Source organism: Condylostylus longicornis, unplaced genomic scaffold (genome assembly GCF_029603195.1).
Source record: "Condylostylus longicornis isolate FDR11 unplaced genomic scaffold, ASM2960319v2 ptg000116l, whole genome shotgun sequence".
NCBI lineage: Eukaryota > Metazoa > Arthropoda > Insecta > Diptera > Dolichopodidae > Condylostylus > Condylostylus longicornis.
Window position 1 is genome coordinate 78,238 of NW_026578084.1, and position 15,877 is coordinate 94,114.

Sequence of the window (15,877 nt, forward strand, 5' to 3'; positions counted from 1 at the left end):
CTTAAATAAATTAATGGAGTCTGGAAGATTTTTTTTAAATCAATTTTTTAATGTTTTTATAACACAAAACTATAAGAATATTAGCACTAATAAAATAGAAAAAGATTGAATTTTAACTTTTTCAACTAGAAATTTGAAAAATATTGAGATTCTAAGAGATTTATCGTTTTAAAAAGAGCTCTCTATATCTTCTATAAGAATGCGTGTAAATTCGTCACCTGTGAAATGTAGCTCTTTCTTAGATCCGCGCTTGTATTTCTGTCAGCCGTGATATTATTACATATTTTGTTTTGTTTTTCAAAATACACACACATTCATATCTGTACACTCATATTTTGCATGACAAATACGAAATAGAAATGTAGATGTAGATATAAATATGAAAGTTATTTGAAAGTATATGTACCTATACTGTTATAAATTGTACATTTACATGTATATGAAGATTATTGAGTATAGTATTGTACTAGCAATTACATATATACTAGTAATAAGGAAAAATAAGAACAAAAACATAAGGAAAAAAACGAAAAATATAATTTAGTTTAAATGTCAAAAATTTTAAATAGAAAAATTTTACTAAAAGTTTACAAAACAAATTTACCAAAAATTTAAAAAATTAATACAAAAAATAAGTTATTAAAATTATACAAATTAATTTATAAAAAAAACATTTTTTTAATTTTAATTTTATAAAAGTGTAAAAAAGAAAGTCCTAAAATGTGCATACAATCGTAGCTTTTTAATAAAAAAAAAATAGGGGAGTGAAAAGGAGAGAAAATTTTTTTTCTTTTTCTTTGGTAGGAATTTTACAAATTAAAATTTTCTTAGTAGGTAATTACATAGATAATGGAAAAAATAAGTAAATATTTGAATTAAAATATTAATTTGAGAAAAAAAAATGTATATGCATAAATTTAAAAAGCGAAAATAAAAATGTGTAACAAAAAAAAGCAAAAAGAAAAAATCAAATGAACAAAAATCGGAAACCCTAAAATTTTTTCTGTGTATATGAGTTAATGTGCAACATTGGTTTATACAAATGTATATGTTTTGCTATACAAGCGTATATACATATACATATATTTATGTACATATGCACACATCTATATTCAGTAATATTGTTGGAAAATTTGGGATCGGACTCGACTGGAAAAATTCTATATTTTGTTTTTGGGATCAAAATAAAATAAGTTCCAATACTATTGTAACACAATTATTTAAATACTGCTGGCAGACTGTATAAGGAAAATCTAAATAAAAACAAAAAAGAACAATTACCCCATTTTTTTCTCAATTTGTTTAATCAATAATTGGAAAAATGACCACAACTGTCAAAATCTTTTATTTGATTCAAAGCAACAAAACAGTTATGTGAATTCAACTTACAAATTTCCTTATTTCTTGGTCTTCCTTAAAAAAAATAGTGAAAATCACTCGGAAAGATTGTTGTGTTTTAAAATTTTCAAATTGTCATACTAAAAACAAAAATTTAGGGATTTTTAGGTTTTAACCAAATAAGTATAGTAAAATTTAATTAAATAATAACCAAATAGCGGTACTAAAATATTTTATTAATTATATTATTTAACAGAACAGAACTATTATTTCAAAAATTAGAAATTTCTGTAACTCGAACTACAAATAGTCCTTATACCCTTGCAAATTTAAAGGGGTTTGACTGTATTTTTGACCGTTGTTAACCCAGAACAAGAGTGGAACGGCAAAATCGATTGAGTAGTTTTTTTCGTCACACATACATGGAAACAAATAATTTGAAAAACTTAAGTTATTTCATCGCCGTCGGTGGAATTCGCGCCGGTAATTTTGCTTGAATCTGGGCAGTGCATTATATATGAATTCTGACATTTTGCAGCAGAAAATCAATCTTGTCCCTTTTTCAACTTTAATAAAATTTTATTTATAAAAGTATAAATTTTAATTTTATGTCCCTTTTATAATATAAATACTTTACTTTGTTAGTATTGTAAATACGTCCTAATATTTATATATACCATTTTACAAATGCTATAAAGTATAAATGAGGGGCTCAGAAGCAAAGTAGTCTAACCCTCACTCCCAAAATAAATAATATTCACGTGGATATGGTGGAAAACATTCATTTGTTTTTTTCAAACACATTGGAATTTTTTTTTTTTTTCCATAAAAAATTTTTTCTTATTTCCACATGTTCTTTTTTCATAAGTTTTTATAAAATAACAGTCTTTTTTTAAAAATTTTGTTTTTTAAATATTTTCTAATTTTTCATTCACAGAGTGTATTAACTATAAAAAAAATTTCAAAATTTTCTTTGTTTGCTATTTATTCCAGTCCTGTTTTCTTTTCCAAGGAAAGAAAGCAACTTTTGCATTTAATGTAAATTTCAATTTGACAAAGCTTGGAACAGAAAAAGAGACCTGAAGTTTTTGGCTTCACTGATTTGTTTTTCATGATATGCTTCCTTTAGTATTTCTAATTTTTTGATAAATAATTTTGATTGTGAATTGTTGAAATGTTTTTTTTTTGTATGCGAATTTATTATATTTTATATTGTGAATTGTTTTATCTATTTTTAATATTAATTACTACAACACTACACAGAAATTCAAATTGCATTTTTTTCATGTATTTTCTCTTAGTGCAATGATGTTTACACATTGAACATTTTTCCCTATCACCAAAATTGAATATGTAAACAAATTTCGTTGGTTTCGTTGCATAAAACAAATAACTTAAAAAAAGGCAGTGTACAAAACTTTTGACAACTTGTTGTGATGTCAAATGACACCATACTGAAAAATTATATGAAAGTAGTTCTACAACATATTGAAAGAAAAACTGCAAGCATCGTAATTTTATGTTATTATATTAGTTAATTTCTTTTTATTAATTTTGTTTTTAACATTTTTGAATGAAACATCTAAAAATTTTAAATTTTAATGTCACTAGACTATTACAAAAAAATATTTTTTCGCATTTTAGTTTATCACAAAAAGTATCATTAGGGTTTTGTAGCTGTCATTCTGAAAGTTGATCAAGCCTTCTAAATGTGGATTTTCACAAATTTCATTCTTTAAATTAATTTCTTTTATAATATAACCAGCAATATATCCATATTAGTTTGTGTGATATCCATAATCGCCCTTAAATTTGAGGAAAATATAATTACTTTGAAATAATTTAAAACGGAAATACACAAATAATGATTGGTATACTTATTCAATTGTAGGTCAGAATTAAATACAAAACCATTCCGGTTTACGATTATAGCAAAATTCATACACTATGCCAAATTTGTTTCGCTTGTCTTTTCTCGACTTGGTCTCTTTCCAATTTTATTTTTATGGGTCTACATTTTTCATCTATAGCCTTGCAAATTTCGGTTATAATAAGTGAAATTGTTTGCTGAGCAATTGTATGCTGCCAGTTTAAATTTTTTACGGTGCGATTTTGCTACATAGTTACCAAACCAATTTCGAATCGCAAATCAAATTACGGAAATTTGCGACTTTCGCATTTTTCATAAAATGCTACGCTGTTACTATTTATAATGTAAGCTTTCAGCCACGTTGCTCATAATATTACATTGTTGGGAAGCTTAAAAGCTTAATTTATTTTTCTGCTCTCATAATTCTTTCAGCTTTTTATTTTAAAATGTCTCTTAATAAATTGTGATACTTTTAGTACTTAATAAAGCGTAATACAATAGGCTTACATAACTTTTAAAACTTCATTTTTAATTGTTTTTAAAAAAAATTTTACACTTTATTTTAACAATTCTACCAAACAAATTGATTCGAATGTGTCCATTAACGTGACTTCAAAAAGCTCTCAATTTTACAGCTTATTTTGTATATTGCCTTTTTTATGTATACGGTGGTGGAAAGTTACGTATTCAGTACGGTTTTTATATAGATAGATGACAGAAGAATTTCTTGCTGCTAGTGGAAACGTCATATGAACATAATAAAATTCTTACTAACTTTAGTTGGATTCATTGGTTCATCGTTTTTGAGCTGAAGTATTTAAAGTCGAACTACTTTTTCTCTTGATTGTTAATTGGTTCGTCTAAAAAAATCTGATCATTTTTTTTGTTATAATGCATTTATTATTTTTTTGACAAGAATCATATGAAATTGTAAAAGTTCAGTACATATAAACTTGACGTTTTAAAAAACCTCCGTACTAAAGTTGAAGTTGATTCAACTTTTTGAGAGAGAGAAAAAAAACTGTACTAAAAATAAAAAGAATGTCAAAAATCCAATTTTTCACACAAAATACATCAGCTCATCGTTTAATTGACGAACCAGTGAATCCAGCTTTTGTTTTGCTAATCTCATCTCGTATATCACACTTTACTAAACGCATCAAAAAAAAATAATTCACAATCACGATTATTCACGATACACGACGACAGTGTGGTAGTGTGTATGGATTTCTGTTGCTGTCATTTTTTTTTCTTTTTGTTTCGTTTTTTTTACTACGTTAATATTTTCATTCGAAACGACATTTTTTTTAGACTTTTTTTTAGTGTACTATAGTCTTCTCTCTGCATTGTTGCTGCTGTGCTTTTGTTCATTTTGTATTATAGATAGGATAAGGTCTCCTCTGTCAAAAAAATATACTATACATAAAAGTGTTTCTAATTTGTTATTTTTTTTGTATCAAAAGAAAATTTTTTCCTTTTGACAATTTAAAATTTCTTTCTCTTAAATTTACAATTTATTGTTTTTGTTATATGTCATTTTTATACAGATTTTTTGCTTTTTTTTTTTTCAAGTATCGCACACGTATGAAAATTGCATATTACAAAAACAAAAAAGTAGGGAAAATAAAAGTTTTTTTTTGTACTCTTAATTTTGCAGTTTTGAAAGTGTAAAAAAAACATTAAAATTAAAAATTTATAAAATAATTTTAGATATATACATACATACATATATATATATAATTATCTGTGATATTGGATTGAAATAAAAGAAAAAAATTGAAATATTTAACTGCAAAAAAAAAACAGTTTGTTTAAAATAAAATAAAAAAGTTTTATAATTATTACAAAAAAATTAAAAAGCTGTTAACGACGATGAGTACTACGAGAGACGAAGAAAGAGAAAAAGAGATAGCATAAAGAGAAGGAAGGGGAAAAAAACTACTTGTTTTTTTTTAGTTAAAAAAAAAAAAAACAATTTACATTTTGTGCTACAAAAAAGATTTTTTTGATCGTGCAAAAAACAGAACTAAATTTAATTTTTTAAGTTATAAACAAAATTAAAAAAAATTTCAAAATTCAAAATTAAAAAAAAAAGATTTCCAAATTTTTTTTGGGACATTGAAAGTGAAGTTAGAAAAGAAAAAATATTTTATATATGAAGTGAGTGAGCGGAGCAGTCGTGTGAAAGTTTGTGGAAGAAGACGCAGAAGGCGAAGGAGAGGAGAGAAAAAGAAAAACACAAATACAAACAGTTTTATTGAATTTTTTCTTTAATTTCGTTTTGAATTTTGTTGCTGTGTTGCGTTTCATTGTTCGTTTTTTTTATTATTTTCGAAAAACAACAATCAAAATAATAAAAAAAATCAAAACAAAAAAAATTAAGACGAAGAAAAATGAACTAAAATAAGAAAAAAAGACTTCAAATTTTATTTTTTATAAATTTTTTTTTGAAAAAAAAAATTCAAAAATTTCAAAAACCTCTAATCCTTGTTGATTCAAAAAAACAAAACTAATATAATAAAAAAAGAAAAACAAAAGTGGTAAGTGGTAATTAAAAAATTTTTAAAATATTTTTTTTTTGTTTTTTTTTTTTTTTTTCAATAGTTCATCCTCCCGTTATTATAAAATACAAAGAGTTTTTTTTTTTGAATTTTTTTTAATTCTTAATTTCTGCCATTTTTATAGTTCAATTTTTTGTCGTCGTCTATTTTCAGTTTTTTTTTTTTTGTTGCATTTTCTTTTTTATTTTTTTTTAATTATATATTCGTCATTTGGTTGTCCTTTTTTTCTACGTATGCAGTTTTATTTCCTTTTTTTGTGGGCATGAAATATGTACAATTTTGTATTGTACTACCTAAGTACTGAACTATGTATCTATTAAATGTACATTCATTCATATACATACATATTTCGTATCTAACTACCTATAATTACCTATTCTACTACCCAAATATTTAACATTTATAACATATGAGTAAATATTATAAATACATAATGTATGTATGTATGTATATACGCAATAATAGTAATATGGGTAGTTCGTGCTAATAAAATATAAAATATGTTGTACTTAGTACATAACTATATTGGTTGAATGGTTATTATTACAGTTTTTGAAGAATTTTTTAAGTGTAATTTTAACAAAGATAGGAGCCTCTTTCCCAAATTTTATCTAGTCCTGATAATTTGTGTTTATTTCTGTTTGGATAACTTAGAGAATTACTGTTAAATTTGTTGGATATGTATAATGTATGTATGTATCTAAATACATAATGTTAGTTTAGAACCATTATATTAATTATAATTATTTGTAAACTATGTATAATGTGGAGTGTGTGTATCTATGTACGTATTGATTGTACCTATATCTTACCTACTTACAGATAAAAACTTAATAATTTAAAATATATATAGAGTAGAAATCTATTTATTTCAAAATTGCAGTAATATATGTACATAGGGTGTGTGTTTTAATTACAAAATTTCGAGTTTACCTAGCAGTATTATTATACTGCTAGAAATTGAATTAAAGCGTTATATATATCAATTTTTGAAATCATGAAATAAAAAATTTATAAAAATTATCAATAAGATAAAAAATGGTATAAAATACTATCTAGCTACTTATACCAACTAATATTTTTATTTATTTGTTTTTCAAATTGGTAAATTGAAATAGGTAGGTGCGTCTACCTATCCACATAACTACCTACATAACCTAAATTTTTTAAAACACTTAAATTGATAAAAAATTGATAAATTAATCTTGGATGTCAGGTTACTCTAATTTCTATCAGATGTAAAGAAATTGTGAGACATTTGGGCAAAGAAAGAGGAAATAAACCCGAATTTTGTTTAGGCTCTCCAAGGCATATATATATCTATATTTATTTGATGGAATTTCGACATGAGAATGAAATTTTTGGCGAACATAAATTTTTGGTATTATGATTAGCCAATTCATCTAAATTTTAGGCGAATGGGCATTCAAATCTATCGAATGAAAATTTTGTGTGACAAGCTTGGCGAATGAAACCAAAAAACAAAATAATACATGTGTTTTTTTTTTATTGGTAATTATAGTATTTTTAGTGAAATAATGGAAAAATCTAAACTAACTGTAAAATAAATTCATAAAATTCTACAAATTATTTTTAAAAATACTGATTAATATTAATTTACACGTGAAAAAAACGAACCAAAAACAATTTGATCATATAAATAAATTAATGGCATATAAATAAATTAATAAAACCCCGACATTGCCAAATAGGAAAATTAGATTGTTTTTGCAAAAACACAAAAACAATATACATATGTGTGGCGTTAACCTCACAAAATGATCACAATAAGAGTAATAATTTCTATTCAATTTAAAGATAAAAAAAAAGATAAAAAAAAGATATTTCAAAGTTGTAACGACTATTCCAACAACAGTGGACATCCAATTGCGGTCATGTTTTATAATCTTTCCTTTTTAACGCAGAAGATTAGAAACAAATTCTTTCCGTTCAAACCGTTTAGTAAAATCTTAAAGTTTCAATGTAAAAACGTTGTCTGAAGTTGAATTCCTGATTAAGTCCAACTTGAATGCAGTTGGTTCCAAGCAGTTTGACTGACTTATAATGATGAGTAATAATTATATAGAGTTTGATATTTTACTAAGGTGCAGTTCTAATTGTCGATTTCGTTCAGTGCACTGCACTCACATTTACTCTCTTTAATTACATATAAGTACATTCCTTTCTTGATTTGGTACATTCCATCATATAAATTATTGATTTTTAAACAATAATTTATATGATGGAATTTATGCTTTCCATCATTCGATATAGTTTTTCTTTTGCTTTTTTTCTTTATTTTTTTAATACTTAAATAATTTTGTATAAAATTAAAATTATATTTTTAGTACATTTTACTAATTTTACACTCTCGATTTTCTTTGTGTTTTTTTATTTCATTTCAGATAAAGTAAATAGATGTTTTCGTGTGCATTTAACTATTTTTTCCTATATTTTTTAATTTTCAATACTTTTATTTTAATTGGAATTCGTGAAATATGTTCGATTATTTGAAAAAAAGGGGCAAAAATTTTAAAAAATAAAAACATCAAGGAAACCTTCAAAGATAAAACGATCATGCTAATTAAGAAAAAAAAAATAAGTAAATAGGTATTTAAAGAAAAATTAAAATTAAGTATTAAAAAAAGTAAGAATAAATTTGTAACAAATTTTAATTATTGTAAATTACCTAACATGCATATTATATAATTATTTAATAATTGAATTGTAAATAAAATAAACATTTTTAGTATAATTTAACAATAAATTTAAAAAAATTACACCCATTAATAATTAAAACGAAATATTTATGAATATAAAATAATGAGAAGGAAAAAAAATAGAAAAGAGAGGAATAACAAACTTAAAGATACTGTTATATAAAATATAAAATAAATAATTAATTTACAATTAATAAATTGGGCGTAATAAAATTATTTATGTCATAACTCATTATATTTAATTATATGCTAAGAAGTAATAACTAATATAATTTGAAATATAAGCAAAATATATTTTGAATAGCATAAGCTTAATATTCATAATAAAAATTTCAAAAATTAATTAAAAATATTATTAATGATTACAACTAATAAATAATATTTTAATAATTAAGACAATATGGATAATAATATAGTAAATACAAGCAATGAAAGTGGGGATTCGTTTAATACTATTATGACTAAAAATAATAATGATAATGATAATCATAATAATAATGATAATAATAATGGTAATAATAATAGTCATGATAATAATGAAAAAAACAGAATGCAAAATTATTCTCAAAATTATAATATAAATAAGACAACAACAAAAACAATTTTAAATTCATCAACAAATTCAATACAATCATTATGTTCTTCCACAAATTCATCAATTATTGATGACGAATCAAATAATGGTAATAATAATAGCAGTAATAACAATGGAAAGAACAAAAATAATGTTAATAATTGTGGAAATTCGCGTGATTTGCACTTAATAAATACTCAAAAAAACAACGGTAATTTTTTTTACATATTTTTATTTATTTAATTACTAAAAATTTGATAAAATAAATTATTGAATTAAAATATTATACCGTAAAAGTAAATTAATTATTATATGGAATATCTTAAATTATTTAATTAAGGTATATTATATAAAAATACTTTAGTATAATTTAAAACAAATAATTTCATAATAATAAGACAATTTAATTTTATTTGGCAGATAATGAAATCTATACCGAAGAAGAATTGGATTCAAATAATTCGAATGTTAGTCAAACAACAATGTCACAAACAACGACAAAAGTATTACGATATACACCTTCAACGTTAAAAAAATTAAGGAATAATACTTTATGCCGTTATCAGCCAAAATGTATAAATAATCCTCATTTAATGTCAATTGGTGTATGGAAATTAGATCATCCAAATTATATGTCACAAAATTATCATAATAGTAATAATAATTGTATTGGACGTAATGAGAAAAATTTAGTAACGGACAAAGATAATAGAGATGATCGTATATCGTTACGAAATCATAATGATAGTCGCGTTTTAGGTCATAGTAGTAGTGGTAGTGGTGGAAATGGCGGTGGAGGAGGAAGTGCTGGATTGAGCGGAAGTGGTGGAAGTAGTGGCATTTCTAATAATAACAATCATTTAGATCGTAATGAAACGTCTTCTAGAAGTCATAGTATCATGCAACAAAAGAGTTTCAATATTGATCACCGTAGCATGTCATCATCACATTTAATGCCAGCGTTTATTAAACGAAAAATAGTTGTTAACTCTTCACAACCCGAAAGTTCTAATAATATTATTAACTCTAACTTATGTAGTAATAATACAGAAAATGGTGGTGGTAATACATTAAAGGAAAGTCGATTACGTAAAGATTTTGATGGAAATATAATATTATCACCACAACGTCGTATGGGACCGTCATCTGGTGGAAGATCATCATCGCCTAATGTAAATTCAATTGATCGTGAACATCGTAATATGGACAGAGAACGAGGTGAACGGAATTTAATTGATTCACATCACAATATATCATCCTCGTCGAATGTAAGTGCTAGCATAAGGGGAGAAAGGCGTATTGGAAGTGGACGTATACCATTTTCAAGAGATTGGGATTATAGATCAAATGAAAAGGACAATAGTGGTGATAATGATCATCGATCCGATTATAGTTGGGGTGAGAAATTACACATTTCGCTTTTTTTTTTGCTTTTGGTTTTTAGTATGTGAATGTACTTATTGTGCACATTCAGATATATATACATATAAAAAAAATTTACTTCACTTATTTTATGTAATATTTTTTTTTAGATTCCCATTATAGAAGTTCCAACCAAAATCAATCTCGTTACGATAATCGTAAAATTGAAACTAATAACAATTTAAGTCAAGATAGTTATCGTCAAAATGAACGTTATGAACGTCGTTCCCATAGAAATTCAGAATATTATGAAAACAAATTATTGAGCGGAGATACAAAAAATCAATATACAAAACGTGGCTTAATGGATAATAATGTTAAACATTCCACATCAAACGAAAAACTAACTATGAGTAATACTCAATATAATAATGAATATAATAATCATCACAGGCATTCAAGTTCAAATAATTATCAAAATCATAGTAATAGGAATCGTAATTTTGATAATCATTCAAGTTCAATGAGCGGTAACAATATGTCTTCACGTCATAATAATAATGAAGAGCCTGAATGGTTTAGTGGTGGTCCAACTTCACAGCATGATACTATAGAATTACATGGATTTGATGAAGCAATTGAAAATGATACAAAAATTAATAACAGTAACAATAATGGTAATACTAATAGCAAAAATATCAATAATAATAAAAACAACAACAATAATAATAATAGTAGTAATAACAATAATAATAATAATAATAATAACAATAATAATGATAATAATAGCAGTAATAATAATAGTAACAATTGCAACAACAATAGCAGTAACAATAACAATAGTAAAAGTAGTAATATAAACAACAGCAACAGTAATATAAACAATAGTAATGAACGTGATAATGTGCAATCCCATTTCAATAAAAACTCTAAAAACTCAATTTCTGAATTGAATCGTAATAATAACAGTAGTAATACTAACAACATTAATAACAATATCAGTAATAATAATAATAATGACGATAATAATAATAATGAACATAACAAGAGTGAGAGTATTAAAAATGATGCTATGCAAACAACAATAGCAACTGCTGGTAGTGGTCGCATACGAAAAATATCGCACTCTATTGCGAAAGAATATGGCATACCGGAGAATGAAAACTTGAGTAATAAATGTAATGCAACGGGAAACTTATCAGTTGATTCATCGAGTGATTCGACTAACAAAAATAATCTATCGAATGACATTGATCAAGCAAAAAGAAAAAATGAAAATGGTGAAATCGACGTTGATACGAAATGTATAGAATTAGGAAATATAGTCGATAATCAAAAATTATTATTCGAACAAAAAGATGGCAAAACCGGGAGTACAGAATTTAATTTTGATGTCTTCTTAAATGTTGATCCACTAAATAATATATTAGGTGTAAGTTACATGCTACGATTTGTTTTTTGAATGTAGAGAATAAGAAAGTCTGTGTATTATATTGTAACATTTTATTTTCTTTATTAAAGGGAGAATCAAAACCAAGATTTAGTCGATGGTTTAAATCCGTAGAAAGTGGAGGTTTGAGTAGTAGCCATTCATCCTTGCAGGAGGAGTTAAACAATATTGTATCAGGTTCGTGGGATATTTTATTGGCATAATTTAATAATTTTGAACTAATAAATTTAAACTAATTTTTAATATGTTATTACTATATGTTATTACTGTATGATTCCTGTAGATCCTGTAGAAAATGATAAATATCTTGTACAAATGTCACCGTCTGAAAATTCTCGACAAACGTTACTTCAATTTCTTCAACGGGGTAAATTCACTGGAAACAATACTAATAACGGTCAACAAATTAATAATTCAATGTTAATTAATGATCCAATGCAAAATCAGAACAGCTTTTTACGTCAATTGCCAAGTGGTAATTCCTCTTCTAATATTAATTACATAACTGGAGTTGATAGTAAGCAAAAAGGTAAATTTAATTTTAAGCTTAACAGGTATATTACTAATTTAAACAATAAAATGAAAATGTAATAAGAACAAAACGTATTTATTTTGTTTTATTTAGCTATTAGTGTTGAAGAATTAGAAGCAAGAATGCGAAAAGGTGGCACACATTCAAATCAATTAGGAATGGAACATAATAGTATTCAAATAGAAAATCGTGGCCAAGAAAAAATTAGTGGAATTCAAGGACAGTTGAATACAAGTTGTGATTCATCTGTTGACGTATTCAATCAAATTTTTAATAACGCAAGCATAAATTTTCAAATAATTGGTGGCCACGGGCCGATATGTCCCCCAGTATCTCATCCACCACCAACCGGCTCCTCATCGTCTTCAATTTTATCGTTGCCGTCTCCACCAAACAGTAACGATAATATGAATTTGTTAAGTGATCAAAACAAAAGTCAAGATCCAGAAGCATTTAAACGAATATTAGAACAAATAGCACCAAAACATAGTAACATTATTGGAGGTAATAATACGTTAAGGCATTCTCAGCAACAGCCACCAATAGGAACAGTATCTCAACAACACCAACAACAATATTCAATAACAAATAATAATGAAATGATGTCACAACAAATACTGCACCAACAGGTTGTTATAAGAAATCAAGAAGAAATGAAGCAAATGTTACTAAAACAACAGCAACAAAATCAACAGCAACAAAGACAACAACAGTTCTTACAACAGCAACAACAACAACAACAACAACAACAGCAGCAACAACAACAGCAGCAACAACAGCAAGTTATGAATAATATGCATAAATTCAGTCATCAATGTACAAGTAATATTACAAATACCAATAATATGACAAATCGAAGAGAAATTTTAAAAAGACCTGATCCTCAAGTTTTGCTTCAAAGTGGTGATTACAAAAAAATTTTTTTTTTTTTTTTTGTTTTTCAATTATAAATTTTAAATTTTCATATTTCTTAATCTTAATATTTCTTTAAATCTTAATATTTCTTGTAGGATTACCATCGCAACGAATTCCATCACCACGGGAAATTCAGTTACATACACAAAGTATTATACAAAATGCGTTAATTCGTAAGAAATTAGAAGAACAACAGGAAAATTTTCGTAGAAGACAAGAAATGCAACAACAGCAACAACAGCAACAACAACAGCAAATGCAACCACAACAGAAACAACAAATTAAACCACAACCAGTGTCAGATATTTTCCTATCTGAACAACAACATACATCTCAAATGCCATCTTCGTCCTCATCATCATCAACAACAACATCTTCAACCACTATTAATACGCAACAAATTCAATCAAATTCATCTACAACGCCATTACAAGTCAATTCGCCAACGCCAACATTAGCTTTTACACCCACGTCGGTTTTGCGTAAAATGACTGCTGAAAAAGAATCAACTGGTGGTAATAACACCAGCACTTTAATCAATACTTCCGAAATAGGTTCATCACAAACAAATCGATCAAAAATAGTTCAAAATTTACTTATGCAAATTCCCCAAGTACAACAACATCAACAACAACAGCAGCAGCAACAACAACAACAACAGCAACAACAACACCAACAACAACAACACCAACAACAGCAGCAACAACAACAGCAATCAAACAATTCATCTCCAAATCAACCGAGAATGATTTTAGGTGGTCAGCAACAACAGCATCAAGTTCATAGTTTTGTCAATCAATCAAATTCTGCTGGCATAATAAGCCCATTATCACCTCAATCTGTTCATCAAACTATTCGGAATCAACAACAAAATAAATGGAATAATCCCAACTCAAATTCAGTTTCATTAACTAAACCATTAGGTACTGAAATACGTTGTAATTATGTTTTTATATCTTTTTTGTTTCTATTTTCATGCCTTATAAGATTTTCATTATTTTTAAGCTATCAAATCAAAACTTTGGATGTTTTTTTTGTTATTGTATGTTTTAAAGTATGTATCACATATAATTTTAGGAAGGCCAATTTTAAAAGGTGGTCAAAGTCAACAACAACAGCAACAACAAATAGCATCGTCTATAAATATGCCCCCATCTCAAATGTCCTTTGCTTCTAAAATAGAATTTCAGCAGTTACATCAACAACAACAACAACAATTGCAACAACAAAGGAATAAAACACATATGCAACAATCTCAGCCACAACAACAATCGCAGCAGCCGCAAAACATTTTGAATATGAATCAAATACCGCAACATCATTTTCATCATCTTCAAGAAATGTTCCAAAGACAACAACGGGCTTCTGCTGGTATAATGCGTGCTCAACAGCAACCGCAACAACCGCAACAGCAACCACAACAACAAAACCAACAGCAATCTACACATGTTCATGTTCCATTTGGCGGGGGTGGTAATATAACTAATAATAATATTGGCAATAAAACTCTTCGGCAATTTTATCCCCACATGATTGTTGGAGGACGCCAAAGTAAGTAAATTCGAAATTTTATATATATGTTAATTTTAATACGTTATTTTAATACAATTTGTTTAATTTAAAAAATATTTATACAAAATAAAAATTTATCCTATACGTATTTAATTTTGTGTTCTTTTTTTCTTTAAGATGATAGTTTTAATTCCCAAAATGTAAATAATTCCCAACAACAACCACCACAACAGCAACAACAGCAGCAACAAACACAACAACAGCAACATCAACAACAACAGCAGCAACAAAAACAACAAAAACAGCAACTCCAGCAACAGCAATCTCAAAATAATGTAAATGCGATTAATTTTCAACGAGATGGTGGTTTGTCACCGACAAGTAATCAGTTAGCTAGATGGTTTTCACCAGAACTTTTAGCACGTGCATCAGCAGGTAAACTTCCTTCATTAAATATGGGTCAAGCATTAAGTTTAGAAGAATTCGAAAGAAGTATTCAGCATTCTTCAACAACTGTCCTTAATTAAATAAAAAAAAATTTAATCACAAAATAGGAAAACAAAAGCTATAAATGATAATTTGAATAAATGAAATATTAATTTTGTCTATACATAAATCTATGTATAATATATATTTATATATATATATATCATATATATATATCCGTTATATATATATATATCTATATATATATATCTATATATATATATATCTATATATATATATATCATATATATATCCGTTATATATATATATATATATATATATATACATATATATATATATATATGTATATATATATTATATTTACATAAATGAATATATAAATACATATTAATGTAATTAATATACATGTAAATATATTATGTTGTATAAATATACCCATATACATCATATTACAATATACTTTGTAAAAAAATGAATCAGATATGTAAATGTTAAATATATATGAATACCCTGACTTTAGAATTGCAATAACACTGCATTAATGTTCAATTCAGTAATTATGATTCACAAGCTGAATTGTGCGTTAACAAAGTATA

The 15,877-nt window shown here is 25.9% G+C and overlaps 1 protein-coding gene across 6 annotated transcripts; it reads left to right on the forward strand.

Annotated features, from left to right (window-relative positions):
* Positions 1–580: 580 nt before the first annotated feature.
* LOC129614685 (alpha-protein kinase 1) lies at positions 581–15,507 on the forward strand. Of its 6 annotated transcripts, none has more exons than XM_055529494.1 (11): positions 581–834; positions 4,866–5,748; positions 8,175–9,274; positions 9,484–10,461; positions 10,596–11,857; positions 11,947–12,052; positions 12,159–12,404; positions 12,501–13,310; positions 13,418–14,245; positions 14,400–14,873; positions 15,012–15,507. In XM_055529494.1, exons 3-11 carry the CDS (start codon positions 8,890–8,892, stop codon positions 15,359–15,361), a joined length of 5,439 nt encoding a protein of 1,812 aa, XP_055385469.1. In that variant the 5' UTR covers positions 581–834; positions 4,866–5,748; positions 8,175–8,889; the 3' UTR covers positions 15,362–15,507. The 6 variants fall into 6 exon arrangements, with proteins under 6 accessions (XP_055385469.1, XP_055385468.1, XP_055385472.1 ...); XM_055529493.1 differs by having other exon boundaries at positions 581–800; XM_055529497.1 differs by having other exon boundaries at positions 581–800; positions 4,919–5,748.
* Positions 15,508–15,877: the final 370 nt, after the last annotated feature.

Coding starts and splice junctions, on each gene's coding strand:
- LOC129614685 (XM_055529494.1), top strand. CDS start 8,890: ATGGATAATAATATAGTAAATACAAGCAATGAAAGTGGGGATTCGTTT. Junction 11,858..11,946: donor CACTAAATAATATATTAGGT/GTAAGTTACATG, acceptor TCTTTATTAAAG/GGAGAATCAAAACCAAGATT. Junction 12,405..12,500: donor AGTTGATAGTAAGCAAAAAG/GTAAATTTAATT, acceptor TGTTTTATTTAG/CTATTAGTGTTGAAGAATTA.